The sequence below is a fragment of the Drosophila grimshawi genome, unplaced genomic scaffold (genome assembly GCF_018153295.1).
Source record: "Drosophila grimshawi isolate 15287-2541.00 unplaced genomic scaffold, ASM1815329v1 contig_1367, whole genome shotgun sequence".
NCBI classification, from domain to species: Eukaryota; Metazoa; Arthropoda; class Insecta; order Diptera; family Drosophilidae; genus Drosophila; species Drosophila grimshawi.
In genome coordinates, this window is record NW_025062889.1 from 3,405,703 (window position 1) to 3,420,734 (window position 15,032).

The following is a 15,032-nucleotide window of genomic DNA, read 5'->3' on the forward strand; positions in this document are numbered from 1 at the left end:
ATATAAAGTCTAACGCATCTTCTTTCCAACAACACATAATTTATTTTTTACATATTTCAGATTTACTGCGCATCGAGGAGCTGCTTCGCCAGCTATACATCCTGGAATGGGAGGATTGGGTAGACGTCTACGCTGAACATGTATTATTCCTTCCAGAGATTGATGGCAGCACCTGATTTATATATATTAACAGTATCATATATTTGTGTAAATATCTGTAACTCGTATGATTTATATCAAAGTATTTGCTTTAATTGCTGTATGAAAAGTTCGCCGCAAGTTCAAGTCCTGCTGCTGACGCAAAGAATCAGCTGCAAGTGGCGCATTTTCGTTGCATACTTTCGAAATTAATCCACATAATAATTAATTCCTGCATACTTTTGTAATTAAATACAAAAATCAGTGCAATGCAATTAGCGCCGAAATGGATCTTCAACTGAAATGAAGAATTGCTACGAGTCCTTACACATTTTCCTATAAAAGCTTGGATAATTACACTGTTTCGACCGACTATAATTTATGCAAAAGGTAAAAAGTTTTCATCAATATTAATGCCTGGTGTGGCAAATGTGATTAAAGTTGTGGTAGAAATTTTATGGCTGGCAGGAATTGGACTTGAAGTCAGGGTGGCAGTACAGGGGAGGGAGGAGACAGAGTTACACAGCGGCAATCAAATTAAACTTGAAGTGATTTTCAATTGTAAATTCTTGTGACGGCCCTGGCAGACCGCAGTACACTTAAGTGTATTCAAATTAAACTGACGCAGACCAACAACAACAACTACAACAATCGAAGGCAGGCAGACAACAGAACAAGGACCAACAACCAACAACCAGCAACCAACACAGTTTCTCTATGAATTGAAACGGAGACAATGCCCAGCAAACCAGCAGCAGCAAACGGCATACTCCGAATGGGCCATCAAAATGAAAGGCATTGCCTCGAGAGAGAGAGAGAGAGAGAGAGAAAAAGAATGGAGGAGGTGGTCCTCCTTCGGCTCTGTGGCTCTGCTCAAGTGGCAGTCGTTTTAGTGGACATTTCGCTTGTAATGCGTTTGTTGTTGTTGTTATTCTTATCTGATTGTGTAGCTATATTCTGTAAATGGTTAGCTGTCAACGCAACTACAACTCCTTTTTCCCGCCCCATTTTGTCGCTCTTTGTGGTCCTTTTGGCAACGTTTAGCGCGTGTGCGCGTTTTGCGCGGGTTTTGAGCTGCCGGTGATTAGATTGTCTGATACTTTAATAGGATTGTAAGAGCGCACACAGACAGACCACAAAACACGCTCTATCACACACACACACACACACACACATATTGCTTTATTGTTGTGGCTTGGCGTGTTTGTGTTTTGCGCTTTTCAAACACGACTTTTATCCAAAAAATAACTGCTTCGTCAGCTCACAAAACTAGAGCATGTAGTTCAGCGTTATCTATTCGTTATGAATATAGCATTTTATGTTTATTTAAGATTTGATTCCTCGCTCAGCTTAGAAGAGTACGAGTTTATTTAGGTTAAGTCTAAAGCTCTTTAAATCAATTGTAAGCTACTTACCTCAGCACACACATTTCATATAATTTGAAAATTTTGTTATCACTTTATTTGCCATATTTATTTGATTACTGACTTGACTTGAATAAATTAATCCAAATAATTATATTTATGATATTGTAATCAGCTTTTGAGCACTTTCTAACTATAATATAGATTATCCACACCAATAAATATTAAACATCAAAATATTCTATCCGATTGTCATTTGCAGCAATACTAATTTTGCAAAAGCGGCTGCGTATCAAATTTTGAATGCGAAATTGCAATTTGTCCATTTAAGCGGCTTACAAGCTTAAAGTGCGGCACAAAGAGTTCCTCTTCAGTATCAACAAATAGATAGGGAGAGAGAGAGGGAAAGACAGAGGGAGATAGAAAGGGAGAGAGGGGCAAACTGCAGTAAAGTTGTCAGCTATTAAGTACTTATTATTCAGATACAAAATTCAAACAGGCAGACACGGCCAACCAACAAATAAACAGTTAGAGACTTATAAGCATTACATACATACATATATAGCATGTACTTCTACATGATGGATGCTAAAGGATGGAAGCAAGTGCTGCCCCCAGGAAATCAGTATTAAAATCGCATTATTTGCGCCTCACTTGACAGGGGGCCACAAAACTGGAGAATAGTCGATGCCGAGTTGAAAGCTTCAAAAAAGTACACACATAAATATATATTCTATATATATGTAAGTATAAGCAGTAAAGAAGAATTTCAGGCGTTCAGAGTGTTGAGCAAGTTTATAAACCGAACTGCAAATGATGCAACCCTGGGCATCCCCACTGTGTGCCTAGCTTTTGGGGTGGCTGCTTAGAGTTCTTGTGCGGATAGGGGGCATTAACCTCAAAATGCATTTGCAGTTTGGCTGCTGCTGTGTTGTGGGCGGATTGAAAGAGGGCCTCTGCTTGAATTGGCAACTGCAACGAATTCTGTCTAGAAGAGCTGGCAGAGCTGGCAGCAAAAGGCTGCCTCAACTGGCAGCAAAGTGCCAGTAAAAATGAAAAGTTGCACGTTTGCTGCTGGGGCAGCAATTGTGGTTTCTAATTGTTTGGGGTATTTTACACTAACAATTGACCACAACGATGCGCAGTAATTTGAACTTTATAGTACATCCAAAGGCAGCTCCAACAACAACAACAACAAACGTATTGATAAGTATAGAAATTTCCAAAGCCAACTCTCTAAGTAATGGGAAAAAACGAACAAAATGAGCTCATCTTAGCTTATTTGACCTCTCGCTTGAAGCTTATCAATAGCTACAAATGGCGTACCTCTTTTTATGTGTTCACTTTTCATTTATTGAATTTTGATTTGTTCTTATATAAATTATTAATGTTCGTTGTCTGCATGCTGCAATGTTGAGGGCCATTCAAATGGCATCCGGTCCAAATCGGGTAGAAACGGTGGGGGATCATAGCTCCGCCTGGATGGATAAACTGCTAGGCTTAGCTGAAGCCAGCAGGCTATGATCACAATAAGTAATGGAAGCAAAATGCTCTTCATCTGTGGAATGAATCTTAGACACTGCCTGAAACTGATACGCAAGATTCACTTTTAAACGATTCTTTCTTCATGTTCTATATTTAATTTGTTGCCTTATCTCGGGTTGTACCGATCAGGCGATAATTGAGTTGAATCAGACTTCAGCTATAAGTTTGAAGCAATTTAGAATTTTTTTTTTTCAATTTTATTAAATTATAATTTAATAATGATATATAAACGTATTTTCATGCATAGTCAGTGCGAACTTAAGTCCCAGATTCATCTACATCAGCTGAAAGCGATAGAAAAACCCATGAGTTGAATAAATGTATTTAACTGGCAGTCTGTGAAGAGCGCTCGAGCTCATTTATAAGGCTTCGTGCTCGCCGCTTGAAGGCAGGCAAATGTGACAATGAGCTATATTAAAGTGGTTTTTAATCAATTTCTATTTTATTCGTTTTTTCTTCTTTTTTTTTTTTTTTTTTTGGTGGCCCAAGCGAAATAAATTACAAAATGCCACGAATGGGAGGCTACAGCTAGCTACACACACACATAGAAACATGGTAAATGGGATGTACGAGCATGTGCTTAGAGACAGCTGAGAGTTTATTAAAAAGAAAGAAAGAGCCAACAAAAAAAATTGCGACTAAAAATGAAAAATGCTTTTCCGGCAACGAGCTACGAGTTAAATATAAAGCGGTTTGTTGGGCTGCCGAGAAAAACGCTTCACATATACATATGTACTTATGTATATATGTATATGTAGTTACATACAGGCTCACTTAATGCAGATTTATGATTTTAATAAAAGCACACACACACACACACAGGCACACTTGCAAACACACACATGTACTTAAGCCGCAAAGTGTTAAGGAGCATTAACAAATGCTTTGCATGGTTTGGTTTCACAATAAACTTAACGAGCATTACAAATATCTTTTTTTATTTATAAAATATAAGCAAATGTAGGCTTAAATTAATCATATTAATAATGACATAAGCTGACAGTATTTTAGTTTGTTTTGGTTTGATAGAAAGCCGACTTGACGACCTATTTAAACTGTTAATAGGCAAAGTTTGCTTTATATTATGCCTGAAACTGTTAATAGTTGTAGCTTGCAGCTGTCATTACTAAGTCACCAAAATACTCTTTATTTTCTAGCAATTTCTACAATATGTTAGAGAATTCACACTTATCCTGTACAAAGCAACGTTGATCTATTCGCAGTGCCTTAGTCACAAAGTCCTGCTGGGGTTTTAAATAAAAATTTGATGCTGTTGATTGGTTTTTTTTTAACAAAATTTCAAAGTGAAAACGGAATTAAAGCTGATTGCACTTAAGCGGGCAAAGTGCTGAAAATGGAAATGGAAAACCAGTTCCACAGAAAGCATTGAAAGGCAAAGCCAAAAGCGGAAATGTGACACGTTCAACTTGAACGCGCTCTCTGGCAATGGCTGCCACAGCCAAATGGTTCCGATTGCCACAAAAATTAATTTCATTAATGCACGGCGGCTAGCTGAAAATGAATTGAATGAATTGAAAGCGGACATTGCAATTACGCAACGAGCTGAAGTGGGCCATGCTCTACTCCCAAACCCAAACCCAAACGGGAGGTTGGAGAGATTGTGCGCTCGTTTAATCAACACAAATGGATATATACAGTATACGGCAATCAATTTTTATGGCAACTGCCGCTTGAGCGCTGATAGGCGTATCAGAAACTCATCCCGTTCCGCGCGTCGCTGCTCCAGTGCCTCGAGCGGCACAAGCTGTTCGCATTGTCGAGCAACTTCCGCCAGGGTTGCGGCCTCGTCACACATATTCGGCGTTGGTCCATAGGTGGCGCTAACAGCGGCGATCTCGCCACCGAAACGCTGAAAATAATCTCGAACGCCACCGGGTGCATTCAGATGTGCCGTCTCCATGGAGCCCATCAGAGCGTAGCGCATACCCAATCCATCGCTGAGCACACGATCCGCATCGGCGACGCTAATGATGCCATCGGAGACCAGACGCCACACCTCATTCAGTATGGCGTACTGTACGCGATTCGTGACAAAGCCTTGAATCTCCCGTTTCAGCACCACAGGACGTTGACCCAACGCCAGCATTAGGAGCCGAGTGCGTTCCACTGCCTCATCGGTGGTCCACGGTGCAGGCACCAGCTCGACGAGCGGTATAAAGTAGGGCGGATTCAAAGGGTGGGCCACCAGCATCTGTATCGAATATGGAGAGATGAAAGTATTATTTGCTTTATTTGTTAAGTCTATTTATGTCACAGACTTTAGGTTTATGTCATTCTTCGTTCCCTATCAAATCAATCTTTTATAACTTTTCAATAGGTTGATCAATGTTAAAACTTAAAACAAATAAGCATATAAAAACTATTTCTAAGGATTGAAAAAGATCAACCAAATGAAAAGTGTGTGTGGAAGTGATTGAAATACTTTTGCTTTGAATTTAGTTGGTCTATTTTTGAAGCTTCTAACCTACTTTGTAGATTCCCAAATGGAACAGTTACTCAAAGACTTACCTGACTACGTCGCTGCAAATTCTTGCTGTAGAGGGATGGCATAAAAGTGCTCGTTGAGCTGGCCACAACAGTTTGCGGTTCGAGCAGCTCATCCAGCTGGGCATACAGAGCACACTTCAATGCCAACTGTTCCGGTACGCATTCCTGAATGTGAAGAGCATCCTTGGCCAGCTGCTGCAGCTGGGTGCAGCCGTTGATGAGCTCAAATTGCGTCTGGGCCGATAAGTTGCCGCGCAATGTGCCGTTTGCCTCCAGTTGCTGCAACTGCTGCTGCAACTCGTCGAGTGCTGTGGCCACCTGCGACTCCACTATGTCGTACAGCTGCACCCGATAGCCGGCGGAGGCGAAGAGCAGGGCCCAGGCACGCCCAATGAGACCGCTGCCAACGATGCCGATCTTCTGGCCACTCATTTTGTACTATTGTCGCCATATGCAATGCGACAACGAGTTCAGTTCCAAGATTTATCGCTCTCTCTGCGGCTCGATTCGAGTCTCAGTTCGAGTTCGAGTTCGAGTTCATGCGGCATACACACAATTAAAATGCCATTAATGTTAATGACTTGTTGATTTTTTATGCCCTTCATTCAGTTTCTGGGTGTGTGAGGGGAATGTGGATTCGGCTTATCGCTCTGCAATGCAAAGTGAAGAAAAGTTCTGAGACTTATGAATGAAGCCTTAAAATGTATTGTTTTCAAAGTTGTGACAGCAATTTGTTCTTTATTTTTTTAAATATTTTTAATAAATATTCCTCAGCCGCAGTTCAACAAACTCTCCCATTGTAGAGTATAATAAAAATAATATGCTCATAATCACTATCAGCATAATTTGAATAATTATTTGTTTGTTTCTAAATACATTTGCAGCTTACCAGCAACATATACGACAGGTGCACAAGTGCAAACAAGATTTAAAAGAGTTTGTTGAACTACAGCTGAGAAATATTTATTAAACTTTGAAAGCAATATAATTATGAAATTTAATGCATATTTCTGGGTAGCTAATTGATAGTCTCAAGCAGACAGCAGACAACAGCAGAGCTTAAACAGTCCGTGTTTGTTGCAACATTAAATAAGTTCGCTTAAATTGTATTGAGCTGCAGTCGAGAATATATATATATATATATATGTATATATATATATTTTTATTTATTTTTTTTTCAAAAGACATCCCACATCGAAGGACACGTAATGCTCATGTTACGGATTGTTAGTGAAGTGTTTTGGGTAGAGATTTTATGTTGTTCTTGTTGTTGTTATTGCTGTTTTTGTGGCAATACCAGAAAAGTCTGCATGTAATACTTTTATGCATATTTCGCGCATATTTTTCTGACATTGTAAGTGGCTGCGGCTGGCAGCTATAAATTATTGAATAAGCACTCCCGCCAGCAACAACAACGACGACAACAACAGAAATAAAGGAGCAATAGAGACAGAGACAGAGAGAGAGACAGAGATGGAGATGGAGATAGAGACGGAGACACATACATTGGCCACACTGTTTGGTTGCATGGCTTTGGCCGTCGTTTTCATATGTAAACCACATTAATCATACGCCCCGTTTGCGTTTTCATTTACGCCACTGACACATGAAAAACGAACGAAGAAGGAGCAATAACTGTGACGCTGTTAGGCGCTACAGGCCAGGTTAAATCAGCCATGAAATGCCAACTACACAATGAATGAATACAAATAAAAATCAACAAAAAAACAAATACAATTTTGAAATATATATATATATATAAAATATACTCACTTTGAAGCATTGCTTTCGCATTGAATTTCAGTTCGGTTCATTGCATTTAAATGATTGTTAATAAAAATAGGGAAATCAATACGGAAAACGCTTACAATTTGCTTATTTGCTATTGCACAAAGATACAACCAACAGGGAAACCCAACAAAGACCCCCTTCTGAACAATTTGCGGGTATTAACTTACCAATGCCCTTTCAACTCGACTCAACTTGAATCGTTTGGACTCGATTCGATTCGATTCGATTCGCTTTTGTCTGTAAACAGAAATCAAAGTGCAACTTGAGAGCTTAACTACCGAGTATTTCAGGCATGCAAATGAATTGTGAGTACGACAAGCGGAGCAAACGGGGAGGGGAAGGATGTGCAAAGGAAGTGCTTACAGATAGGAATAATTGACGATTCGTTTCGATCTACCCAAAAAATATCATTAAATAATAAGGAAAAACCAATTGCAAATGTGAAGCCGAAGGCAGTGAATCTAAAACTGTAAATTATATCACTTTTTGCGGAAACGGATACGGTTGCGGGTTCAATATCTGAGCCGCGTATAAATTTTCATGATTTTCAGAATTCTGTATCCTAATTAGTTACTGATTCAAATTTCAAAGCATTTCCATAATGATTCGGTGAATTTTTGGGTCTTAATTTTGGAATATCATGCGAAGCACGAAGTTTATCGCAGTACTTGGAAATGTACCCGAAATAAATACAAAATTAAAAGCAATATTTTTTTTGTAGTTTTCAAGCACGAGTATATTCAAGTCATTGACTTGCACTGTTCACTTGCCTTGCTTGTTAGCCATGGCCAATGTCAAACCTACAGCAATATGGCCAACAACTACAAAAATAGCAGCAGAAAAAACGGAAACATTGCAAAAAAAAAAAAAAATAACAAATACTGAAAAACTTTTCATTCTGCACGCACACAAAATAAAATCAAACAGGAGAATGAACACAGGACATGACATATGCCACAGGACATATGGCGGCTGATATTTTTGGCCATGTTTTCTGTGCTGTTATTTATTTGCTTTTGTTTCATTTTTATGTTTTTTTTGTTGGCATTTTGATGTGGTTTTTGCGCGAGTATTTGATCTGAATCTGGTTGAGTGGCAACTTTTGGACCTTTGCTGCCAGATTTCACCTGTATGTTTAACAAAGTTTTGAGTTTTGCTTCCACTTTCCCTCTGCCAGTTCATTTTTTTCCAGCTGCATTCGCATTCGTTGCAGAACTAAAGTACTTAAGCAATTTTTATCGCCAGACTTTGTCAGTTCAAATTGTTTGCTGTTTGCTTCAAACTTGTCCAAGTCGATTTTTGAGCTCAACCAAAAAGTTTCTCTTCCTTCTGCAAATTTTAGTTTACTTACTGCTTACGAGCAAGCAGAAAGCAGAAACCAGAAGCAGAACCTTAACCAAAACCAGAGGCAAACATCAATTGAAGCAACATCATAAATGCTACAGCATTTATGCCTTAGCCTTACATTGTGGGCGTGGCATGCTAAAAGGCTGGCCTGGGTTATTGTCCTTACTTGGTCGGTTTTGGTCCTGTGGAAGTTTGCTTTGACACTTTGACATTGACAATGATGTATGTGCTGACTACTTTAAGTGCAAATGTGTATGTGTGTGCGAGTGTGTGTATCTCAGTGTGTGCGAGTGTGTGTGTGATGTGTTTTGGGGCGTGGCTAGGCTTTGTCATTAAATATCGATTAGTCAAGTACGCAAAACTGAGTTAATAGCTGTCGCCATTCAGTTCAAAGAATTTATAGCAAATTAAAGTTCTCATTGAAGTTGCTCCGTATTCAAATTGTTTAAATTCGTAATTATTTTTATGAGCAAAAATGCAGAACTAATTTATGAAATTGCGTTATTTAATTGATGCCAGTAATTTGTCAGACTATAATTTATTACATCTGTTGCACTCAGTCAACTTTTGATTCATTAACTATTTATATTTATAAATCAATTTACATTGCCAGTTGACCAATTTCATATTCTGGCAGCTAGAAAGTAAATTCTTTATGCCACTAGTGAAATGCATTTTTATTTTCACAATTTTTCATTTTTCACATTTTTGTCGTTTGGTTTGTTTAGCATTTTATTGGGAAAAATTCATGATGACATGGCCAAACGAATTGTTTTATATACGCTTTTGTTTTATTGCTGTCATGCGGACAATAAAAACAACAACAAAATATATATGAAATATAAACGATTTGCTATATGTATGTACTATATATGTTGGATGGCTTTGCATTTGTCTTTTTCAAATATGTTTGCCATTGATTGAATGTATATGTATGTGTGTGTACACACACACTACTTTCATCTATATCTATTTGGCTTTTGTTTTGCGCTTGCAGATTTGAATCTCAAATTGTCATTGGTAAATAATTAATGACAAAGTGGTTGTTGTTGCTGGTGTGCGAAACTAATTAAATGTGCACACTGTACATATTTAAGCTATCTATAGCTCTGTCTGTGTGTGTAGATAGGTCTGTGTGTCCGTGTGTGTGTGTGTGTTATAGCCACACATAAAAACCATTGCAATTGTGTGCGTATTTGTGGTTTACGCCTATTTTATTGTTTCATCTACTAATACCCTTTATCCTTGACCCCACCACCACCAGTCGTGTCACACATAGCTGTCAATTTAATGACGCATTCGATGCATCATCAAACAATGCCATCGACTGAATGGCTGAATAACTGAACAATTGCAAATGCTTTTGTCCATTTGACATTGCATTCAGAGAGCCCAATGAGCGAGAATGTGTGTGCGGGTAGGGGTATTAACCTCAAAAGGATATGCAGAAGTGGCATTTAGCTTGGCAAGCATATTTTGTCAAGAATGTTATTTTTATATTTCACACACAGAAATGATCTAGAAATAAGCAGAGCTTTGACAAAAGTTTTGGGGTATTATGATTTGAGTCGTTTTGATTCATATTTGAATATAAATTATGTTCATCAGTTCGTTATTTATAAAATATGCATTGCTTTGTCTGCTCTACGCACACACACAGTATGTGTTTTGTGTGTGTGTGTGGGTGTGTTGTGCATAATTTAATTATGCGCGTTTGCCATGCGATATGCAAACATAATTTTGTTGATTTTCTATGGCAACTGTCGTCTGTCGTCTATTTGTCCTTTGGTGTGTGCACCTGCACCAATTTTAATTGTTTTATTTAACATTTAAAACCAATTTATATTTATGAAATTGCCAGCCGCACGTTAACTCACACGCAGCCATAGGGCGTATACGCAACATTTCCATTTTGTCATTAAAATGTGCGAAACATGTCGCGAAATGTGCCCCGTGCCAATTTTGGTTTGCGTGTTTGCCACGTTAACCTGTTATGCAGGTAATTAAAATGAATGTGCGACGTTGTCAATTTTTATGTAGCCGGCAACATTTCGTATGCGTAATGCGTAATATAAATAATATATTATACTGTTACAACAGAGCAAGCAGTGAGTAGCAGCAGCAGCAGCAGCAGTTTGTTAATTAATTAGCATGCTGTTGTGTGGCGAGACAAAATTTAAGCCGCTTCAACGAGTCGTTTCAAGTGTTTGGCTGCAAATCGCATTAGTTGTATTGCGGACAGCAGCAGCCGAAAGGCAACGCCAGGATACACAGCCAGGATCCCAAAACGAAGAGCCTAACTCTATCTCAGGGTTGCAAGTGCACTCAATGGCTGCCACAGGCTGAGAGCCCATTTGCCATTGCGGTTGCGTTCCCCCAAAACTGGAAATTGTTTGCATTTGCCGCTTAGGCGATAGGACAACGTTGCCAACGAGGCGTATGATTAATTTCAACAGCAGTCTATTCATAATACAAGTGCAGGCAATAGGAATACGCTAGCTGTTAATAATTAATTGGTTAGCAAATATTTGCACCGCCAATGAGTTAGGCTCGAGTTATTCGAGTGCCGCTCAAATACTAAAATATAAAAAAGAAATAAGCACAACAATTTAGGGTGCACTGGTCGAGGGTAGTTGTGAATCGGAAATACCCTGTAGGAGGATTTGAGATATGCTGACCATAGATAGTTAATTTAAATGGAAATGTGTCTTTTTTCTCTTCTGATTTATTGAACAATATTTTGATATGGAAGTAATTATCATTGTAGTTGAACAATTTCATAAAATGTCAGATGTCATCCCTATAATATCGCTAATTGTCTTGCCCAAATCCATTCGCCAGCTTTTCAATTTCTTTTCTGTTAAATTGTTTGCACAGTTCTGAAACTAATTTTCTATTTCGTATATAAGGAAAGATACTAAGATAGCCATGATGAAATGAACTATTGATATATTGCTTTTATGGAATACAAGTAGGTTGATAATTTCATATTTCTTTTTTACGATTATAGCGCATAATCGAAAAGAAGCCATCAGCCGATGCTGCCGGCTTGATGAAAAACAAGTTTAATAGCAAAACTTGATGCTGCTTTCCACCGCTTGGCTTCTTGTATCCCTGTTGGCTTGTTGGCTTCTTGGCTTGTTGACTGCATTATCGGCATACGCTGCTGTTTTATATAACTTTGACTGGAAAACTTTGCCGCTTGACAAAATGTGCGCGTTTTGCGTTGTCTATGTTGAGTATAAGGCGAGTTTCCACAGCCGTCGATACTCGTATTTGTATGCAAAAATCTTAAGTGAAGTATCGATTTTGCCGCCAGCTAGCAAAATTATTTACAAACGAATAAACTTTAAAAGTAGAAAAAAAATGAAAATGAAAATAAAACGAGCAAGTAGCGAATACACACAGAGTGTGTACTGTATATGTATTTGCATGTGTTTGTGGCTTCGAGTTTTGTTTATCTATTCAGTTGGCCTTTTGTGTTGTCTGCCTGGCTGACTGCCTGAGTGCTTCGAGGACATCAAAAGAAAGCTCACTGGCTATGAAGTTGCGATAGAGTTCAATAGAATAATATCCCTGTCATGCTGTCTGACAAATCGAAGTGGCGATGATGTTGTCCTTCGGATATACCATGCATTAAGTGATTTAATATCATTAAATGAATAGAACGTCAGCTTTTGAAGACAAACTGATTTTCTTCTTGTTGAGTGCTTCGCGGAAATAAAGCAAACTCTTCAAGTGATAATGGAGTACTATAAAGTTCAAGTTGTAGTCAAATAATAACTAACATTCAAATTAATAACTAAGATCAGCTTTTTAATGAAGTTAAAGATTTAATGAGCTTTGGAAGTACATGAAAGCTTTTAATGAGCTTAAGCCAAGAGATTTTAAGGATACCAATAAGCCTGGTATTGATTATTTCCTGGTATTGATTATTCTTGGCTAGTAGATTAAGTTATTTACTAGATAATTGACAATGGTACTAATTTAGTAATAAGAGACTTGACTAACAGAAATCGTATCTTCCAATTGGCTATAAATCACATGGCTTTATCTATTTACAATTGAGATCTCAGTTAAGCAAAAGAACAAGGAATTTATGTGACGACTTCATTGGAAATGTATTATCCTTTTGGTGCTTTAGCATTTTACCCTTTTGCATTTGCATTTGCATTTGCCATGGCGCTTTACACATTAATCTTTTGGCGCAAAAGTTTCACTTTGGCTGCGGGCCCAACGAAAAAGCTGCGAAAGTAATTTAAACTTTTGCTTTTACTTTTGTCTAAGCTGCTTCCTTTCCTCTATTTTCTTTGCGTATTTTCGTTCCACTCAATAAACGCCAGACAAATTTTGCTTAACACTTTTGCCTATTGGCCGCCATCGAGTTGTAAGTAAGAATAAAATAACTGCATAAGAATTTTCCACAATTTTTGTGTCGAGATTGTTACATTTTGCATAAGCCTCTTAGGCGCTTACCCTGATTCTGTTTAACGTGCAATCGCAATTTGCCCATTTCAAGTTTATGGCCCAAAGACGTAAATTCCTTTTTATTTAATGTAAGTCAGCATCATGTGGCACCTGTACAGGCGACACTGGCGTGGGTTGGTTCTACTCCATCTACTCCGGTGTAACAAGTAACTTCATGGGCTTCCTGGCATGTGTGTTGTACGTGTTACAAATGCACAAATTATTTGGATTCGACTGTGTTTACAATACACTGACTCAGGGTATGTTAACTATGCTTACCTTTTTATCGATCAATGATCTTGATTTAGATTATATTATTATTTTATCATATGCATATACATTTGAAATATGTTTAAGTACATAAAAAATATATATTAATGATATATATTGAAAAATTTTAATGTTCATAGGAATATTCAAATATGACTTGTTTTTCTATTTATCTCGATATTTTCAAGTGTATCTAAACGTTGCTTAGTTGTAAATAAAATGCTCAATTTTGTGACTTTTTCACTTTTACGGTCAGACAAATTTTGGCTGGCATTGGTTTAGTATCTGTGTGTGTGTGTTTGTGGATTTTAATCAAATGGCACTCAATAATTAAAGAGGCGAGTTAGGTGGCGATATATAGATGCAGAAAGCTATAGGGACATAAATCTAGCTGCCATAACTTCCTGCTGCAAATATTGAAAGTCCATTAACAGTAAAACATGACTGGCTTGCCTTGGCTTGGTTTGTGTGTTGCTGGCTGGTATTGCATGCGCCCAGCTGGTTGTCGTCTCTGTGCACCTTTGTTCGAACTGTGGGTGTAAGGAGTCCTCGAATCCCCGTTACAATTGCAATTGTTACGTTTTTCAGCGCCTAAATTGTAGGCCAGGTGCATGGTCGATGTTTGTGGCATATGTGTCCTGTCTGCATCTGATAAATGCTTCCCAAACAACTTTAATTAAAACATTTGCGCAGTGCTTCGCGCACCGCACCGCACCGCTCCGCCCCGCCCCTGACCAGCCACGCCCCAGCCCGTTAGATGTCAATAGGATATCAAATGGGTTTTTGTTTATTTTTCAACACAATCGAGGCGTAAACATAACAAATAACAAAACGGAAATAACGCCATACCACAAAATAAAAGAAGCATACACGCAAACAGGATGATATGGCAGTCACACCCTCAGCACACACACACACACACACACACACACACACACACACACACACACACACACAGACACACACACTGAGTCACACACACCAAACTTATTTGTTGCTGCTGACATTTGACGTTTTATTTGTTTGTTTGCCTTGACATGTTGCTTAAATTGCATTTGTATGTTGTTTCTCTTGTTGTTGTTGTTGCTGTTGCCTCTTTCATTTGGCGTATTTGTGTTTGCTTTGGACATTATTAACGCGGTTCGTTCCACTCGCTGCCTAACCAATTAATGAAATTACGACAACAAAAGTTGAGACTGGCTATACACATTGATGAGCGCATTTAATTGACGCCCTTTGCCCGACTAGCTAATTAATCGATCGACTTAAGATGAGTGAAAGTAAATATTTGGAGCGAAAAATGTACAAGCAAACATATATTTTGAGTTATTTGTATAACTTTTAACATAGTTTGCAATACTAACTAACTTTTCAACTAGCTAAAATTATGGATTATTAAAGTTTGATATTCATTGCAAACTTTAAACCATCAACTTATGACTAAAAATATCTACTTAGTAGAAGTTATTAATAATTGCAAAACTTAAACTTTTTGGCAACTACTTAATGTAATGTATGCTTCTGCTTAACGTATTCTTTTTGGGCTAATCTGAAAGACTTAACAATTTTAGCTACATAGTAAAGCAGTCTGAAAGGTAAGAG

At 38.1% G+C, this 15,032-nt stretch overlaps 1 protein-coding gene across 1 annotated transcript; it reads right to left on the reverse strand.

Annotated features, from left to right (window-relative positions):
• Nucleotides 1-4,611: 4,611 nt before the first annotated feature.
• On the reverse strand, nt 4,612-5,989 carry LOC6568938 (lambda-crystallin homolog). The gene is made up of 2 exons (XM_001994976.2): nt 5,577-5,989; nt 4,612-5,259 (listed from the first exon to the last, which is right to left on the reverse strand). The coding sequence occupies exons 1-2, from the start codon at nt 5,985-5,987 to the stop codon at nt 4,723-4,725; spliced, it is 948 nt and encodes a 315-aa protein (XP_001995012.1). The 5' UTR covers nt 5,988-5,989; the 3' UTR covers nt 4,612-4,722.
• Nucleotides 5,990-15,032: the final 9,043 nt, after the last annotated feature.

What these genes read in the sequence shown, in the direction of transcription:
- LOC6568938 (XM_001994976.2), bottom strand. Translation starts at nt 5,987, where the DNA reads ATGAGTGGCCAGAAGATCGGCATCGTTGGCAGCGGTCTCATTGGGCGT. An exon ending in ATTTGCAGCGACGTAGTCAG is followed by an intron (nt 5,260 to 5,576) that starts GTAAGTCTTTGA and finishes TATTCGATACAG; the next exon opens with ATGCTGGTGGCCCACCCTTT.